The sequence below is a fragment of the Sciurus carolinensis genome, chromosome 5, assembly GCF_902686445.1.
Source record: "Sciurus carolinensis chromosome 5, mSciCar1.2, whole genome shotgun sequence".
NCBI lineage: Eukaryota > Metazoa > Chordata > Mammalia > Rodentia > Sciuridae > Sciurus > Sciurus carolinensis.
Genome location: NC_062217.1, coordinates 138,094,378 through 138,110,442, shown reverse-complemented (window position 1 = coordinate 138,110,442; position 16,065 = coordinate 138,094,378). Strand labels below are relative to the sequence as shown.

Here is a 16,065-nt window from a genome sequence, read left to right as displayed (position 1 = left end):
GTGCTGATTTTGAGGTTATAAGCAAATTTTAGTAAGCAAACGTGCAAATGTAGAATGAATAATAAATATTAAGTATTTTTTGATATTGTATAATGAAAACATTTTGATGCCTAAGAGGTTAAGTTTTAAGATACTATTTTGATGGAAATTTTCCCTAAATATGATGTGTCACATAAACAAAACACCAAATAACTTTCCTTACTCAGTGTCATCATGACTATAAACAAGTAAGCAATGCTAAAATGAAATGAAACCTTTAAGATTTTAGATGAATGTATGCTTTTAGATTAAAAGCCCCAGTTGGCAAAAATTCTTGAGTTTAGTGCCCTTTTTTTGTATTTTTAATTATTAGTTCACTAAACCTTAGCTGTATGATCTAGTATAAGTAAAATTCAGGATTCCGCCTTTGGGTCCCCTTCTTCCACCCGGGAGAAGTCTGCTTTTACTTTCCTTTAATAAAGCTTCTTACTTTCTACTCTATGTTTGCCTCCGTGTGCTTCTCTGGCGTTATACTTCAACACCTGAGGAAGCAGAACTCGTCACCGGTAAACGGCGGTATCACTAGCATGTGTGAGGCATTGAGTTTGATTCTCAGCACCACATATAATTAAATAAAATAAAGGTTCATTGAGGACTAAAAAGTATTTTTTTAAATTAAAACAGAATAATATCTTCAAGTTTATAAGTTTTCCTCCATATTAAGACTTTATCTAGGGCTGGGGCTGTAGCTCAGTGGTGGAGCACTTGTCTGGCACATGTGAAGCACTGGGTTTGATCCTCAATACCATATAGAAAAAAAATAAACAAATTAAAAAAAAATAAGTAAAATTCATATGTCTTGGCTTTCTCATCTGTAAAACAAAGACTATTTCTAAGGTCAAGGTCTAAAATTCTTTTTTTTTCCCCCCAATTGTCACTATTTTGGCTCCTAGGTGATATCTTTTCCTCCTTTCTAATTTTTACCTGTAATTTTCTGTGTCCTGGAAAAATCAGGAAGCCAACGTTATTAGATTATTTTTTTAAATTAAAAATAGTTTTTCTAATTAAACACTTGAGATCTTTTCAAAATAATGTACACACATTTTGGCAAAGAAAAAACATGTACATGATTATTCCCTAACTCCTAATTATAATCCAGACAGATATATAAAATCAGCTGTACATCCCAACACAGTAACAACAACTCCTAAGACACTAAAACACAAGTAAGCAAGCCCAAAACCTGACTTATGTCATCACATGTAGAAAAATTAACATAAATAATAGCTGCTTTCCTAGTATCTAATGCCTGAGATAATACAGAATACGCAGATTTTAAAAAAGTTTTTTAAAAAGTACACAGGTAAACTGATTATATTTATTGAACTAAAAATTATGCTATATATAAAATAAATCTCTATACAGAGAGATTTAACACATCATAATATATGCAATTTTTAGAAAGTCAAGATGCAAGTTACAATGATTATGAATATAAAATTTACATTAAAACACTCTCCAAGTGATTTATTTGGCTGTTCTTGTTCGAAGTCGTCGTTTGAGAATCTGGTGATCACTTTCCTTCACTTTCTGATCCATTAAAATCTGAAATCAACAATTTCAGTTTTTCAAAAATTGTAGGCAAAAATAAAAACATGTATGTCTATGTACTTAATTACTGACATCAATAGGAACACTAGTCTTTCGGTCCTGTTAGGCTACAGGTATTCCATCTTCCATAAAAACACATGGGAAAGAAAATAGATTTTGTAAAAGACTCATTCAATGAGTCTTTGGTTCTAGAATTAAAATCACCAACAATCTGTACTGAATTCAAAGATAACTTCTTACTGTCTCAGTGTTATCAATACTATTATTGTGTAAACAAATGCTAGAATCTAATGGAACCTTTAAGATTTTAGATAAATAAATGGATGTTTTCAGATTAAAAGCCCTTGGCAATAATTCTACTTTGTGTTTTGGGCCTCTTGAAATAATTATTATCATATTTGGAGATAAAGGCCTCAAATCAATGTGATGAGATGAACTTTTACAGCAACAAATATGTAACTTAAAAAGTAAAAAGCACATAATACTGCAACTAAGAAATAATACTCAGCCAAAGAAAGAAATTATGTACTAATAAGACAGATGGTAAAAAGTGACTAAGAGAATAGTACTTTCAACAGCATGTCCTAATTAACCCTAATTCTTTACCACTTGCTTTTGCATGTCATCTCTGATAGCTACTATTGCAAAAAAGGTCTCTCCTAACTCTTCTTGGCCACGTCCAGAAAAAGTCTTTAATTATTTTTCAACCTTCACTTTCATCCGCTAAGCAAATGTAAGCATGACAGAAAATTAGAACCTTCCCTGTAATAGCACAGACTGTTCTGAGTGAGGAGAATGAGTCACAGAGTCAGGGTGACAACTACCATCTCTTCTTAATAAAGCCTGGAAGGCTGAGAAGAAGGTGGGAGGAAATGGCTAAATGTCAATTTTTTTTTTTACCAGGCACACTTGGATCCAGATTTGTGCAACTCTGGTGGTAAACATAACAAGGAAAAATAGATGTTAGAGGCAAATAAATTACTAAATAGTGATAATTCTATTGATGAAATATATTCCTTGAATGAGGTTTCAAATGCAAGCGCATGGCACTTACATACAGTAATATAGCATTTGTATTTAATTACTATAAGGTTAACACATCTGATCAAAAGTTAAATATTTTAAGTGATGTGGGGTCTAAAGAATAGAAATTAAAATCAATGAAAAATTCAAATTATAATGAATGCTTCCAAATTAAAAAGAACATGAACAGTTTTACATTGACGAAAATTGAAATACTAGCTTACCACTTGGCCTGATATATCAATAGGAGATGAAATTTCATTTGTGTACAATTTCCGTTTGGCTTTTTTTGGTTGAGACACATTTTCTTTACTTGCTTCTACATTTGAGAGCTTTGAAGAGCTCATTGTTTCAATTATCTTCTTTGCTATATAAATTAAAAAGAAAAACAATGTAAAATATAAATGATGAAAGGACATGAAGAGACACTGATAAAGAAAAACGTTAAATGTTTCAGAAACAATGATTATCAGTAAGGCGGGGGAATAAATAAAACAACAACTGAATAATGTGCAACAAAGTGGAAAGGTCCATAAATTATAGTACCACCAGTAAAACTCAAGTATCTTTTTCTGTCAGTGACTTGGAAAAGGTTTATGCTATGTTAAACCAGAGAGGATTATACATAATAGAGTGTGTAGCATTAAAAATAAGATGATGGGCCAGAAAACTTCTAGAATTCATAAATAAATTCAACAAAGTAGAAGGATATAAAATTAACACCCATAAATCAATTGCATTCCTATACAACAGTGATGAATCACCTAACCCATTCACAACAGCCCCAAAGGAAAAAAAAATACTTGGGAATCAATCTAACAAAACAGGTGAAAGACTTCTACGATGAAAACTACAGAGCACTAAAGAAGGAAATTGAAGAAGACCTTAGAAGATGGAAAGATCTCCCATATTCTTGGATAGGCAGAATTAATATTGTCAAAATGGCCAAACTACCAAAAGTGCTATACAGATTTAAAGCAATTCATATGAAAAGTCCAATGATGTTTTGCATAGAAAGAGAAAAAGCAGTCACGAAATTCATTTGGAAAATAAGAGGTCCAGAAGAGCCAAACCAATCCTCAGCAAGAAAAGTGAAGCAGGAGGCATCACAACACCAGACCTAAAATTATACTACAGAGCTATAGTAACAAATACAGCATCATATTGGCATCAAAACAGACATGAAGACCAATGGAATGGAATAGAATACACAGACTAACCCACCTGCATATAGTTATCTCATACTAGACAAAGGCACCATACACATACATTGGAAAAAAAGATAGCCTCTTCAACAAATAGTGCCGGGAAAACTGGAAATCCCATTTCATTGAGATTAAAATTTAACCCCTATCTCTCACCCTGCACAAAACACAACTCTAAGTAGATCAAGGACCGAGGCATTAGACCAGAGAACCTATACCTACTAGAAGAAAATGTAGGCCCAAATCTCCATCATGTCGGCTTAGGAACCGACTTCCTCAACAAGACTCCTAAAGCACAAGAAGTAAAATCGAGAATCAATAAATGGGATGGATTCAAATTCAAAAGCTTCTTCACAGCAAAGGAAACAATTAAGAACATGAAGAGATAGCCTACAGAATGGGAGTAAATCTAACACCTGAACCTCAGATAGACCATTAATCTCCAGGACATAAAAAGAAAACAAAAAACTTAACACCAATTAAACAAATAACCCAATCAATAAATGGGCAAAGGAACTGAAAAGACACTTCACAGAAGAAATATGAATGAAATGAACACAAATATATGAAAAAATGTTCAACATCCCTAGCAATTAGAGAAATGGAAATTAAAACTACACTGAGATTTCATCTCACTCCAGTCAGAATGGCAATTATCAAGAATACATGTAAAAATAAATGTTGGCAAGGATGCAGGGGAAAAGGCACACTCATACATTGCTGGTAGGACTGCAAATTGGTGCAACCACTCTGGAAAGCAGTATGGAGAATCCTCAGAAAACCTGGAATGGAACCACCATTTGACCCAGTTACCCCAATCCTTGGGATATACCCAAAGGACTTAAAATCAACTTATTATAGTGATACAGCCACATCAATGTTTATAGCAGTTCAATTCACAATAGTTAAACTATGGAACCAACCTAGGTGTCCTTCAATAAATGAATGGATAGAGAAAATGTGGGGGTGGCTACTGGCAGCCAAGGTAGAGGCAGCCATACTGGAACTGGTTGGGGGCTGTGGCAGATTTGGAACTTAAGCGGCTTCTTCCAAGGAAGAGTGCCAGTGCAGCCACTGTTGCAATCCAAGATCTTCATCTGTATACATAGATTGGATTATTGGTGGGGCAACAATCCTCAGACACCTCACTTAAGACAGATGAGGAAACTGAGGCTTAGTGAAGTTATGAAACTTGTCCAAAGTTACATAGCTGGTAAAGGGCTTAGCCAACATTCAGAGCCAGGTTGTAAAAATTAAGATGAACAAACTATAGCAAAGTTTCAGGAGAAAGAAAGATGTTTATGTTCCAGAGGCCAGTCATCCACCTCAGTGGCAGACAGATGAAGAAGGGGTTTGCACTGGAAAATGTACCTTCTCAGTTAAGCATAACCATGTAGAAGCTGATGAGCATGTTGACCAACATGCTGTCAACATCTCCTTAACACATTGTGCTCAGTAGACGTTACTGACTGAGTATCCAGGAAGAACAGTGTTTCTTTCCATGAAAGATGTGGGCTTACTAAAAGAGAACATCTCATGTTGTCCACTCAAAGGTATAAATTATAAACACCAACCTCTTCGATTTAGACCAAACTTTACCCCAAACATACTTCTGAAATATTATAATCCATATGAAACAAGTGATATAAAATTTGATGGAAGAATAGTATTCTAAAAGCAAAATAAAAGTGTTCAAAAAAAAGAAAATGGTCCATATACACAATGGAATATTACTCAGTCATAAATAAGAATGAGATTATGTCATTTGCCAGTAAATAGATTGAACTGGAAGTTATTTTGCTAAGTGAAATAAGCCAGTACCAAAAAACCAAAGTCCAATGTTCTCTCTGATATGTGGATACCTACTCATAATAGGCTGGAGGCGTGGGGTGAATGGTCACCAGATAGGACAGGCGGGCAATGTGGAATGGGAGGAAGGGAGGGGAGATGGGAATGATGTAGAATGAATCAGACCTTAGTTTCCCCACGTTCATATATAACATATATAACCAGTGTAACTCCACATCATGCACAACCACAAGAATGGGAAGTTATACTCATGTATGCATGATACATCCAAGTACATTCTACTGACATTTATAACTAAAAAGAACAAATAAAAATTTAAAAAAATAAGGTGGTGGATTTAGTTCAATAGCTATTCATAAAGATGTCCACAATGAACAAATGTACAAATAATGTGCAACTGTGAAACCTTAACTTAAAATACACACACACACACACACACATAAAGGATAGAAACAAAACTGTTCACAGTTGATTCCTTCTAGGAAGTAAAAGAGGGATGTTTTTAAATTTCCCACTTTGTACATTGATTTTGTTTTCTAATAGATACTGATTTCTTTTTTTTAATTTTTAATTACAGATGAACCAATACCTTTATTCTATTTATTTATGTGGTGCTGAGGATCGAACTCAGTGTCTCACATGTGTGAGGCAAGTGCTCTACCACTGAGCTACAACCCTAGCCCAATACTGATTTCATTAGAAAACATATTTCCATGTGGGAGAATTCCTGAAAAGAAAATCAATCTCTCTCTCTCTCTCTCTCTCTCTCTCTCTATATATATATATATATATATATATATATTTATATATAGGTACATCTCTATACAAATAAAATATTTAAGGAAATAGACTAAATGAAGAGTTTATTTGTCAGGAGACAAGCTGAGACATTAAGACAAAAAGCCAAAATGACCCAGGCCTTTAACCACTTGTTGCAATAATAAAAGCAAGAGGCTAGACCTGTGAAAGCACCATCTCCTACTCATTCCCTTCTAGATTACACTACCCCATGAAATGGAGGCATGACCTAGGGTCAGGTGGATCAGCACAGAAGCAGGGGTCATCTAACTGCCTAGAGAGCTTCAAACAAAAGGGTCTTGCAGTTTTTTCGACCTCAGGGCTGGAAGCTTGGGATGGGGAGATATGAGTGAAGAAGTACTGAGTCACAGTGCATAAAAGTTTTTTCAAGGTGCCATGCCCTCTCCCTCCATAAGTTGTTTGGGAGAGGCACCTTAAGAAGCCCCAGGGAAAAGGTTCTACCTAGGAATAGGCTATGAATGCAGGTGTATATCAGAGCATGGTTGGTCAGGGGTCCTGAGTTCTTGATAGTCACTCCCTTACCAGACTATAATACATTGAAAGTACACCAGTTCTGGTACAGGAAAGGACGTTTTCTCTCTTGAGATCTACAAGGTTTTTGTGATTACACTGGTTGGGCTTAAAAAAAAAATCATGCATATGATTTTGGCCTGGAGCCAAACTCTATTACGTGCAAGCCACTATACCAAGTGCTGAAGATGTGAATTAGACATTTTGTCCTTGTGGAGCTTACACTCTATAGAGGAAAAGATATTAACAAAATAAGTGCAAAGACAGAAAAAAATAGGATCGAGTAATGAAGACTGAATGAAGCTAGTGATAAGGAATTTTAGTGAAAGGTATCTTCCTTCCTTCTCAAAGCATCAGTTCTAAGTTAAAGGATGAGAAACAGTTAGAATGAGAACAGTTATGTGTACCAGATAAAAGCAAACACAAGATGCCAAAGAATGCAATGATCACAAGGAAAGAGAAGGAGCTGGCATATTTTAGAAAAAGTCAGAAGTCGATATGATTGAAGATGGCCTGTCATTAACCATAGAATAACAGGAGATAAGTTGGAGAGAGGGTCAGAAACCAGGTCATGCAGAGGAATGGGAAATCAAAGGAGTAACATAAAACAAAGAAGTGACATAATTCAATTTGCACTTTGAAAATATCACTCTGGCTATCATGTACTGAATGGATAGGAGATGGACTAGACATAAAAGCTAAGAGACCAGAGATACTGATTAATGGATTAGTAGAGGTTATCAGAGCAGCAGATTTTTTTTTCTTTTTTCTCTATATTTCCAAGTGATCCACCACAACAGATATGTGTTGTAGTTATAATCTAAAATAGGGATATCTTATATTCCTAGAAATAATTTTTAAAAATATGTCCATGCCAGGTATATTAGAAGGAAAACTGTTGAAGAACTGAGTCAACCAAGTAAGGAGGTCATTACCTTATAGGTACCTCCCTCTCTTGAAAACATTCCTTTTTAATATATGATGCAAATATAACTTAAATAAAAATCTTCTAAAATAAAAAAGCCCCTCCTGTTCAAATTTAGATGTTTAACAGTTTGCTGTTTATCCCTCCAGATATTTTCTATGTTCAAACTATACATTTTGAAAATATGTATTTTTTTAAAAGTCTGAAAGATTCAAATTTCAAAACTGTGCATTAAATAATAATTTGCTGTCCCAAATTATAAGAGCATCTTAGAATATTTTTCATCTTTAAGAAAAGCAATAACCTTTAATAGTTTAAGGTAGTTCATGGTTTCAAAACGGAATCACATTACATTCTTTCAATGATGACATATCTGTGCAACCTAGATTTTCAGAAGCTGGATTTTCAGTGGTTTTTGGGCCTTATGTCTAATGGATGAGGCTATTAGGTTATTCTTGGGGTGTAGGAGCACAATGAAAATAATTACTGAGACACTAAGGGTTCTGAACCAAGAAAATTTAGAAAGCTCTGGAGTAAAATCTTCACAGAATGTATTTTCACACAACATATTTGACTCAACTCAATTGTCCCCTGCTTCTGACCCCTCTACCTCTCCCACATTCCTCATTTCTGGTCTCTAATTCATCCAACTGCTGCTACTCAAGTGATCACACAAAACCCACACCCCTACCTATCACCAATGGTCCCTCCACATTCTATATGCCAGATACAGATTGCTACCTGAAATCGCCAAGAATGTTCTCTATATATTTCTAATCCTACCTGTGTAAAAACTGTTCTCTGGTTGATGTGCATGTGTACATTTGTGCATAGGTGTGTGTGTGTGTGTGTGTGTGTAGTATACAATATTAATATATACATAAGTATTAACATGTCCAGATTATAATATAAAGAAAAAAGCATTATGTGTATGATTTTTGTGAATTCAATTAATATTAAAGGAAATGTTTTTGGCAAATTACTTTTGGATAATGTTTACATATGTATAGGCCATACACACATACATAAGAAGGATATACATAATAATACTAATAGTAATTATCTCTGAGAGGTGTTATCCTGCTAACATTTCAATACCTATTTCCTCCATAAAATTTTCCCAAAGCTTTCTCCCCTCCAATACCATCATGCCACTTTGCTTGGACCACTATTATATTAAGCAGCCTGCTCTATCTGGATCAATTACTTATATATAACCCTTTCTCTTCCAATACATAATGAATACCTAGACACATAATCCTTTTGTTTCTTCCCACAGTGTCTATCTGTTTAAGCATAATATTCACTCAACAGAACAGGTGCTGAGTCAGTATACCTACCAATAAGATATCAGAAAGCACTACATCTAATAGAAAGGGTCATTTAATTAATTTTCTACAAACCTTTTGATTGAAGAATTGTCGGAGAATGTTGCAAAAAGTCTCCAAATTTCTGCAGTGTGCCTTCTTTTTTCTTGGTGGTCAAGTTTACGCTAATTACAGGTGCATGACTCCGCAAAGAATATGTCTTCTTAGACGATGGATGTGTGGAAACCTAATAAACAAACATTTTTGTTATTGTTGATAAGAAATGTTAGAAAGAAACAATTATGGCCACAGTTAAATTAGAGACCAGCGATAAGTTATGAATTCCTGGATAAGAAACTTAGGATTAAGAACACTGGAAGAGCAATGAAAGAGCCAGAGAACAGAAAAATGAGTTTGACAGTTTGAGAGTTGAGTCAGAAGTGATGCATTGAAGTACCGCCAGCTAATGGTCAAATGCTAAAAGTTATATTCCAAGTTGAATCAGATGTATAGAAAATGGAAGATAAATGAGTTATAATTGGACACATTGGATCTCTGGATAATTACTAATCAGAACTTGACATCTTAATCTCCAGCTTCTATATTTTATAAATGCAAATGATGGAAATGGTCAATTTTGTGCAAATTAAAAGACAAACCTTTTGTTCCTTTTTGACTGAAGAATTTCTATGCTCTGAAGTAGGGAACTTAGAATTAGTTCTAGGTGTAGAATTCTTCTTATTTTCAGATTTCACCAAGTCCTAAAAATAATATATTTCAGCACTGATTAATTTCTTGACAGTATTTTATCTAGACTCAAAAAAAAAAAATCTGTAAAACGCTGTATTATCACTTAAAACTGTGGTTCTTATCTGGGGTCAGTTTTGACCACCAGGGGACACTTGCTATGTATGAAGATATTTTTGGTTGTCTTTGCAGGGAGGAGGAGGATGATAATGGCAACTAGTGAGCAGAGGTCAAGAACACTGCTAAACATCCCTGCAATTTGAAGGTCATTCCCACAACAAAGAAGTATGCAGTCCAAAATGTCAAATGTGCTAAGGTTGACACACTCTGACTGCAGATATGAGTTTTTCATATACATCATAAATAATGAATTACCCAAGCAAATTATAAACCTAGAAGAGATAACAAGTTTCATTTGAATTTGATTTTTTAAATAAAGCACAGCCAAGTTATACCTAGTTTTCCCCATTCCCAAATCATACAAGCATCTATGTTTAAGACCTCTCATCGAAATCTGTCAACATCAAAAACAAAACAAACTTCACACAGGTAAAATATGGAAATTAAGAACTATTTTAATCTTTCTTCTTTACTAAACAGGCATGGAATCCTCCCCTTTGTTTCCCCACATAACCACACAGGACAAAGTCCTTTTATAGGTATATTAATTGAATTTAACTGTTGTACATGCCAGTTGTACCAAAGAATATAAGCAGGAGGGTGGAAGGTAGAGAGAAGCAGAGAAAAAATCATGTCTGAGCATCAGAATCCAAGTTACAAAATAGAAGGCATAAGGGTCATAAGAAGCTGTCTTCATAAAAGGAGAAAGACAAAAAATCATGGGAAGTAAACAAAGACTAAAGGGTTAGGCCATCACATTCACAGTATTCAGTAAAAAGCTCTTTGCAGTCTTTACTGGATTAGAAAATTGCATTGTATAAATGATTTTTCACAAGGACCCATATACATATTACATACACATATTAAACATATATACATACATATACATACTATAGAAGTGAAGCTTTAGCAGCATCAGTTCAAAAATTTAAGTTTCTATATGATATATCTAATGCAATCTGCAAATCTTTTCTGAAACTCGTGTAAAGGATATACACCAACAATAAAATGAACAGACTTACATTTTAACCCTCAAATACTACACTTAATTTTTCCTTTTCCCTTGGCATAAAAAACTGGATCCAAGAAAAATCAACTTAACACAGATTAAAATGATACTCAAACACTAAAGGTATTACATGTGTATCAGGACTACACTAAATAATATAAACTTGGCAAATTTATTATCTAACAGAGGGCCTCAGTAATATGGCTAATACTACCTGCTCTTTCACCAGCTTGAAAATATACTACTCTTTAATGGAGTAAACAAAGCTAGCGAAAAGTAATGTTGCTAGAGTTTATAATTACTTAAATGTAAAACAAATAACTTTAAAAGAAAATGTTACCCTTTTTTATATATCTACCAAATGCAGAGTAAAAGCTAAGCATTTTAAATTCATTAATACATTATTTTAAAATGGAGGAAACTGAAGATGAGAAAGCTTATGTGACTCACCAGATCTACATGATTAAGATGTAATTAAAGGTTTAACAGCCCTACCATTCAAAAGCTACAGTAAGAAAAAGTAAATAGTTTAGTCTAGCACTACATGGAGGCTCAAATTTTAATACCAGTTGATGGAAAAAGATTTTCTCTTCCAGAACTTCCAAAGACCATGTAGATCTAAGGTTTTAGTTAAATGACAAAGACAATATACTCAAGCATGTTCAGTTTCTCCAATTTCATTATCTTTTTTTTCCTCTTTCTCTGGATGGAAAGTGATAAGTTTGAAGGAGACTCGTATATGGAAAATGACCTCCAGTAAAATCTACCATCTTGTGACCTATTACAGTTTAAATGAAACAAGGAGCAAGTTTTGTATTTTAATACTCAGTCTTTTGTCTAAGAACTATTATGCCACAGTATTATTCTTAAAGGGCATAAAATATGCCTTAAAATTATGATTTTGATCTCCATACAAACAGAAAGGTGGCGTAGCAGAGCTTAACTGTATATTAAAACATAGCTTAATAATAATAAGATTTGCTGTTAAATTTACTCATCGATTAAATATTTACCTCCTCCATTTCATTACTCTTCCTCTTCCGGGCCTTGGAAATCTTAACTGTCACTGGTGTGGTACAACCAGGGTGTTTCACTGCCATTTTGTTTGGCTGTAAAGGTGTAAACTGAATCTCTAACTCAGGTTTTGGAAATCGAGTACTCTGTTCATTTTCTGTTGACACTTCACAAGAGTCAAGAACTACAGATCCATCCTATAATAAAATTAAAAATGAAAAAATAATTTGTATAGAATAAGAATTTACAACCACAAAATTCTCTCATGTCTATTAAAGACAACAAATTAGGAAAAATAAAAACTATGCTGGGACACAGAAAGGACAGCAAGACTGAGTTATCATCAACATTCTACTAGGTTTACACATGGTATGTTAAAATTGGAAGAGAGTGGAGCTTGGGAGTTTAGATCAGTGGTAAAGCGTACGCTTAAGCATGCATGAGGCCCTGGGTTCAATTCCTAGAATCAATAAAAATTAGCTGAAACTTAGAAATCAACTTAGAAATCATTCTCCAAACTTGTATGATCATGATAATTACCTAGAGACCTTATTAAAGATTATAGGACCTTATCACAAACCTACTTAGTCAAAAATCTCTGAGAGAAGAGTTTGGAATAATTAACACCCAATAATGGCAGGTTTAAAGCTGGCTACAAATTCTTTGCTACTCTTCTCATTGAGAAAGGAATTTCTCATTCTCCTCTTATATCTGGACTGTCCTTAAGGCTCTCCGTGGCCAATAAGATGGGATAGAAATAACATACGGTTGTCTAAAGTTCAATGATAAAAAGCATTCTAACCTCCATTCCATCCTCTTGGATCACTAACTTCCAAGTCATTTTCCCCTCCTCAAAATTCATCCTAGAATACAGCGACATCCTAGAATACAGTTGTGAAAAGCTCAGGGCATAGGCAGAGGCCACTGATAAGTTCAGAACCAGAATCAACTGCCAGCTATGCAAATGAATCATGTTTGGGCTTTCAGTCTAGCTGAACATGCTGATTTCATGAAGGCAGGAAAAGTACACAAAAGAGCATGACAATATGATTCCCCCAAAACTATGAAATATATAATAACTGCGGGAATAATTAATAGGAATTGGAACCAGGAGGTTTAGGATAACTCATATAAATAAATGAAGAAAGAAAGGTTCTATTACATGTGATTGCTCATGTAATCAAGAATTAAACCTTATTTCTGGATCAGATTTAAATTTTTCCACAAACTTTTTTAATTTGTATTAGTCCCTAAGATCAATACTAATTATCTGAAACTACCAAGAACTATCAAGGAAAGGAATGGATCATGTTATTTTCCCAGATTAAAATAAAACGCCTTTCTCTTCCCATTTGCTTAGAAAGCCTCTACTCACCATTAAGGTCTCTAACCTACTTCCACAATCCCCAAGGCAAATACACTGCATCTTCTGCAGAGTTACTTGCAGCATTCACTTCATGTTTCTATCACAACACTTAGCCCATTATGTTTGTAGCCTCATGGCTTAGTACATTTCCAAACTCTGAATGCTCTGAATAAATTTGTTTAAAAATAAACTTAAAAAGTAATTTTACCTTCAAAATAAAATGACAAGAAATTTTTATCTATTTCAAATCCAATCTGAGAATATCTGTATTATCCAGTTATTTGCCGAAGACTCAACCAAGGCACATTAAAGGAAAGTCAATATGCATTATTAATGGCTGGTGACAAAGTTATTATGTGGACGCAATTCCCAAAAACATATTATTTAATACAATGCTTACTAAAGGAACCTCTTATGAGAGCAAATAATCACCCCTATTTTATCAGTTGTGGGATTTTCTACTTCTGATCATTGAGTTGGTGTGTATTAACAGGTCTGTTTTTAAGGAGATTAGCACCATCTGGGGATTTAATCTACCAAAAGAGAAGCCTCCAGTTTTCCTTCACACAGCCCCACACACATATAGGTAATTATGAAGCAAGGCACCTACAAGTATTGATTACATTACACTTGGAAGTATTATGAGATGATTAATGGTAGAGAAAGAGAACAAAAAGCAAAGAACTGTGTTACTGAATACTCACAAAAAGTGAAAAACTGTGTTACTGAATACTCACCTCTACTGCATTCCTGGAAATTTCAAAACTTGTTGACTGAGGTTCAGTTTCAACTCTGTCAGTATCCACTAAGGTAGTATGTCTGGGTTTGATATCTATGCTTTGTTTTTCCTAAAATAAGGGAATATTAAATAAGTCATTATATTCCATGTATGTATGATATGTCAAAATACATTCTACTATCATGTATAACTAAAAAGAACAAATTAAAACTTTTTTTAAAAAAGAAGTAATTTTAACCTGAAAATACATAAAACTGCTCTCATAAAGAATACAAAATCTGAAAGACATGGCACATGCCTTTAATCCCAGCTTCTCGGGAGATCAAGGCTGGAGGATCCTAAGTTCTAGATCAGCCTGGGCAACTTAATGAGACCCTGTCTCAAATAAAAAATAAAAAGGGTTGGGGATGTAGCTCAGTGGTAGAGCACTTGTCTTGAATGGAGGAGGCCCTGGATTCAATTCCCAGCCAAAAAATAATAATCTCCCCCAAGAAATAGGAACATATATAAAATTAAGATTTGCATGGACCAAACAGTAAAAAATATTAAAGATTTCAATGACCACCTTACCTTCCTTCCACCTCTTTCAACCTTAGAGATTCAGAAGAAGCTCAGTAATACTTTAGCCTCATCTGAATCTAGTCTAAGGAGAAATTCATAAGATGGCTTTCACCTTCCAAAATGTTTCATGTACACTCTCTCATTTTACTTTCATGGCACCTTTCTACTTAGGTATAACAAGAATCATTATTCCTGCTTTCCATATGAAGAAACAAAGACCTAGCTAGACATGTTAAATGGCATGACCAAGGCCTGTACTGACCTGTATTTTAAACACCTCAATTACTTTTGATAACACAATTTTGAAAAACTAGTCTTTTGTGGAATGTGATCGCTCAGGTAGAATTTAGGAATAGAACCTATATTATGGGAAAATGAGATGGAAAGTGCTCAATAAGAAAAGATTTAGCTATCATTATGGCTTTCAGGCTTTAAGGTCAAAGTGATAACCTAAAGTCATAATGATAATTAAGGTCTTCAGGCCATAATGATACCTACATCTTTTCTTGCAGAACACTTCTCATCCTATTTTCCCATAAAGTAGGTTCACTTCCTAAACCCTATTTAAGTGATCTATAACGAAATATCAAATAACATTTTTAAACTTGGTAAGTTCCAATGTATATGTTCTTATCACAGTCATCAAAGTTTTTAAAAAAATCAAATACACCTTTTATGTTATCTATCCACTACTGCCAAATAATAAAAACAATCCGTAATTCCTAGAGGGGAAAGCAACCAGCATGTATTGGTGTCCAAATTTTATCAAGAAATGTGATAAAATTTTATAATGCTCTCAATTAATTTCATAACTCTATCAGGGAGACATTGTTATAAACTGTTTTAGATAAGGTTTAGAAATGTTAAATAGTGTTCCCCAAAGGTACCAAAACAATAGTGACAGCAGTGATACCTAATAGTTTTTGACTTTCAAGTCTGTGTCATTTATACAAAACGATACTACCACTTTTTAGAGGGATAGTATTTCTCTCAGAATCATTTCTTTTGATAACTCTCTCTTTTCTCTCTCTCAAACACACACACATTTTTCCCTTATTGCTTAAGGCTTTAGAGAAGTAAGTGCAGATTATTTATTCCAGAAAGACTAGCTTCAGATGTACCCTGATTCCACTTACTGGCACATAGCACTGCAAAACAATTATGAGAGTTCTTACCACAGTGGAAGCCAGTGACTGCTAGTTGCTTTCCCCATTATGAAAGGCAATCCTCTTCATTTCAGGATTCCCAGCCCCAAATATATTAATACAAGAGTAACTGCTTGGGGGCTGGGGAGATAGCTCAGTCGGTAGAGTGCTTGCCT

General features: G+C 34.3%; 1 protein-coding gene across 6 annotated transcripts in view; it reads right to left on the bottom strand.

The window, feature by feature from the left end:
* Positions 1–1,335: 1,335 nt before the first annotated feature.
* Kif20b (kinesin family member 20B) overlaps positions 1,336–16,065 on the bottom strand; it is a 70,142-nt gene continuing 55,412 nt past the window's right edge. For 5 of the 6 annotated variants that reach the window (XM_047554536.1, XM_047554541.1, XM_047554540.1 and 2 more), the window contains 6 exons: positions 14,182–14,292; positions 12,078–12,275; positions 9,848–9,949; positions 9,285–9,435; positions 2,838–2,980; positions 1,336–1,584 (listed from right to left, as the gene is read on the bottom strand). In XM_047554536.1, coding sequence (XP_047410492.1) covers positions 1,507–1,584; positions 2,838–2,980; positions 9,285–9,435; positions 9,848–9,949; positions 12,078–12,275; positions 14,182–14,292 — 783 coding nt within the window. In that variant the 3' untranslated portion in view covers positions 1,336–1,506. The remainder of the gene's footprint in view (positions 1,585–2,837; positions 2,981–9,284; positions 9,436–9,847; positions 9,950–12,077; positions 12,276–14,181; positions 14,293–16,065) is intronic. The other variant, XM_047554539.1, reaches the window with a different exon arrangement.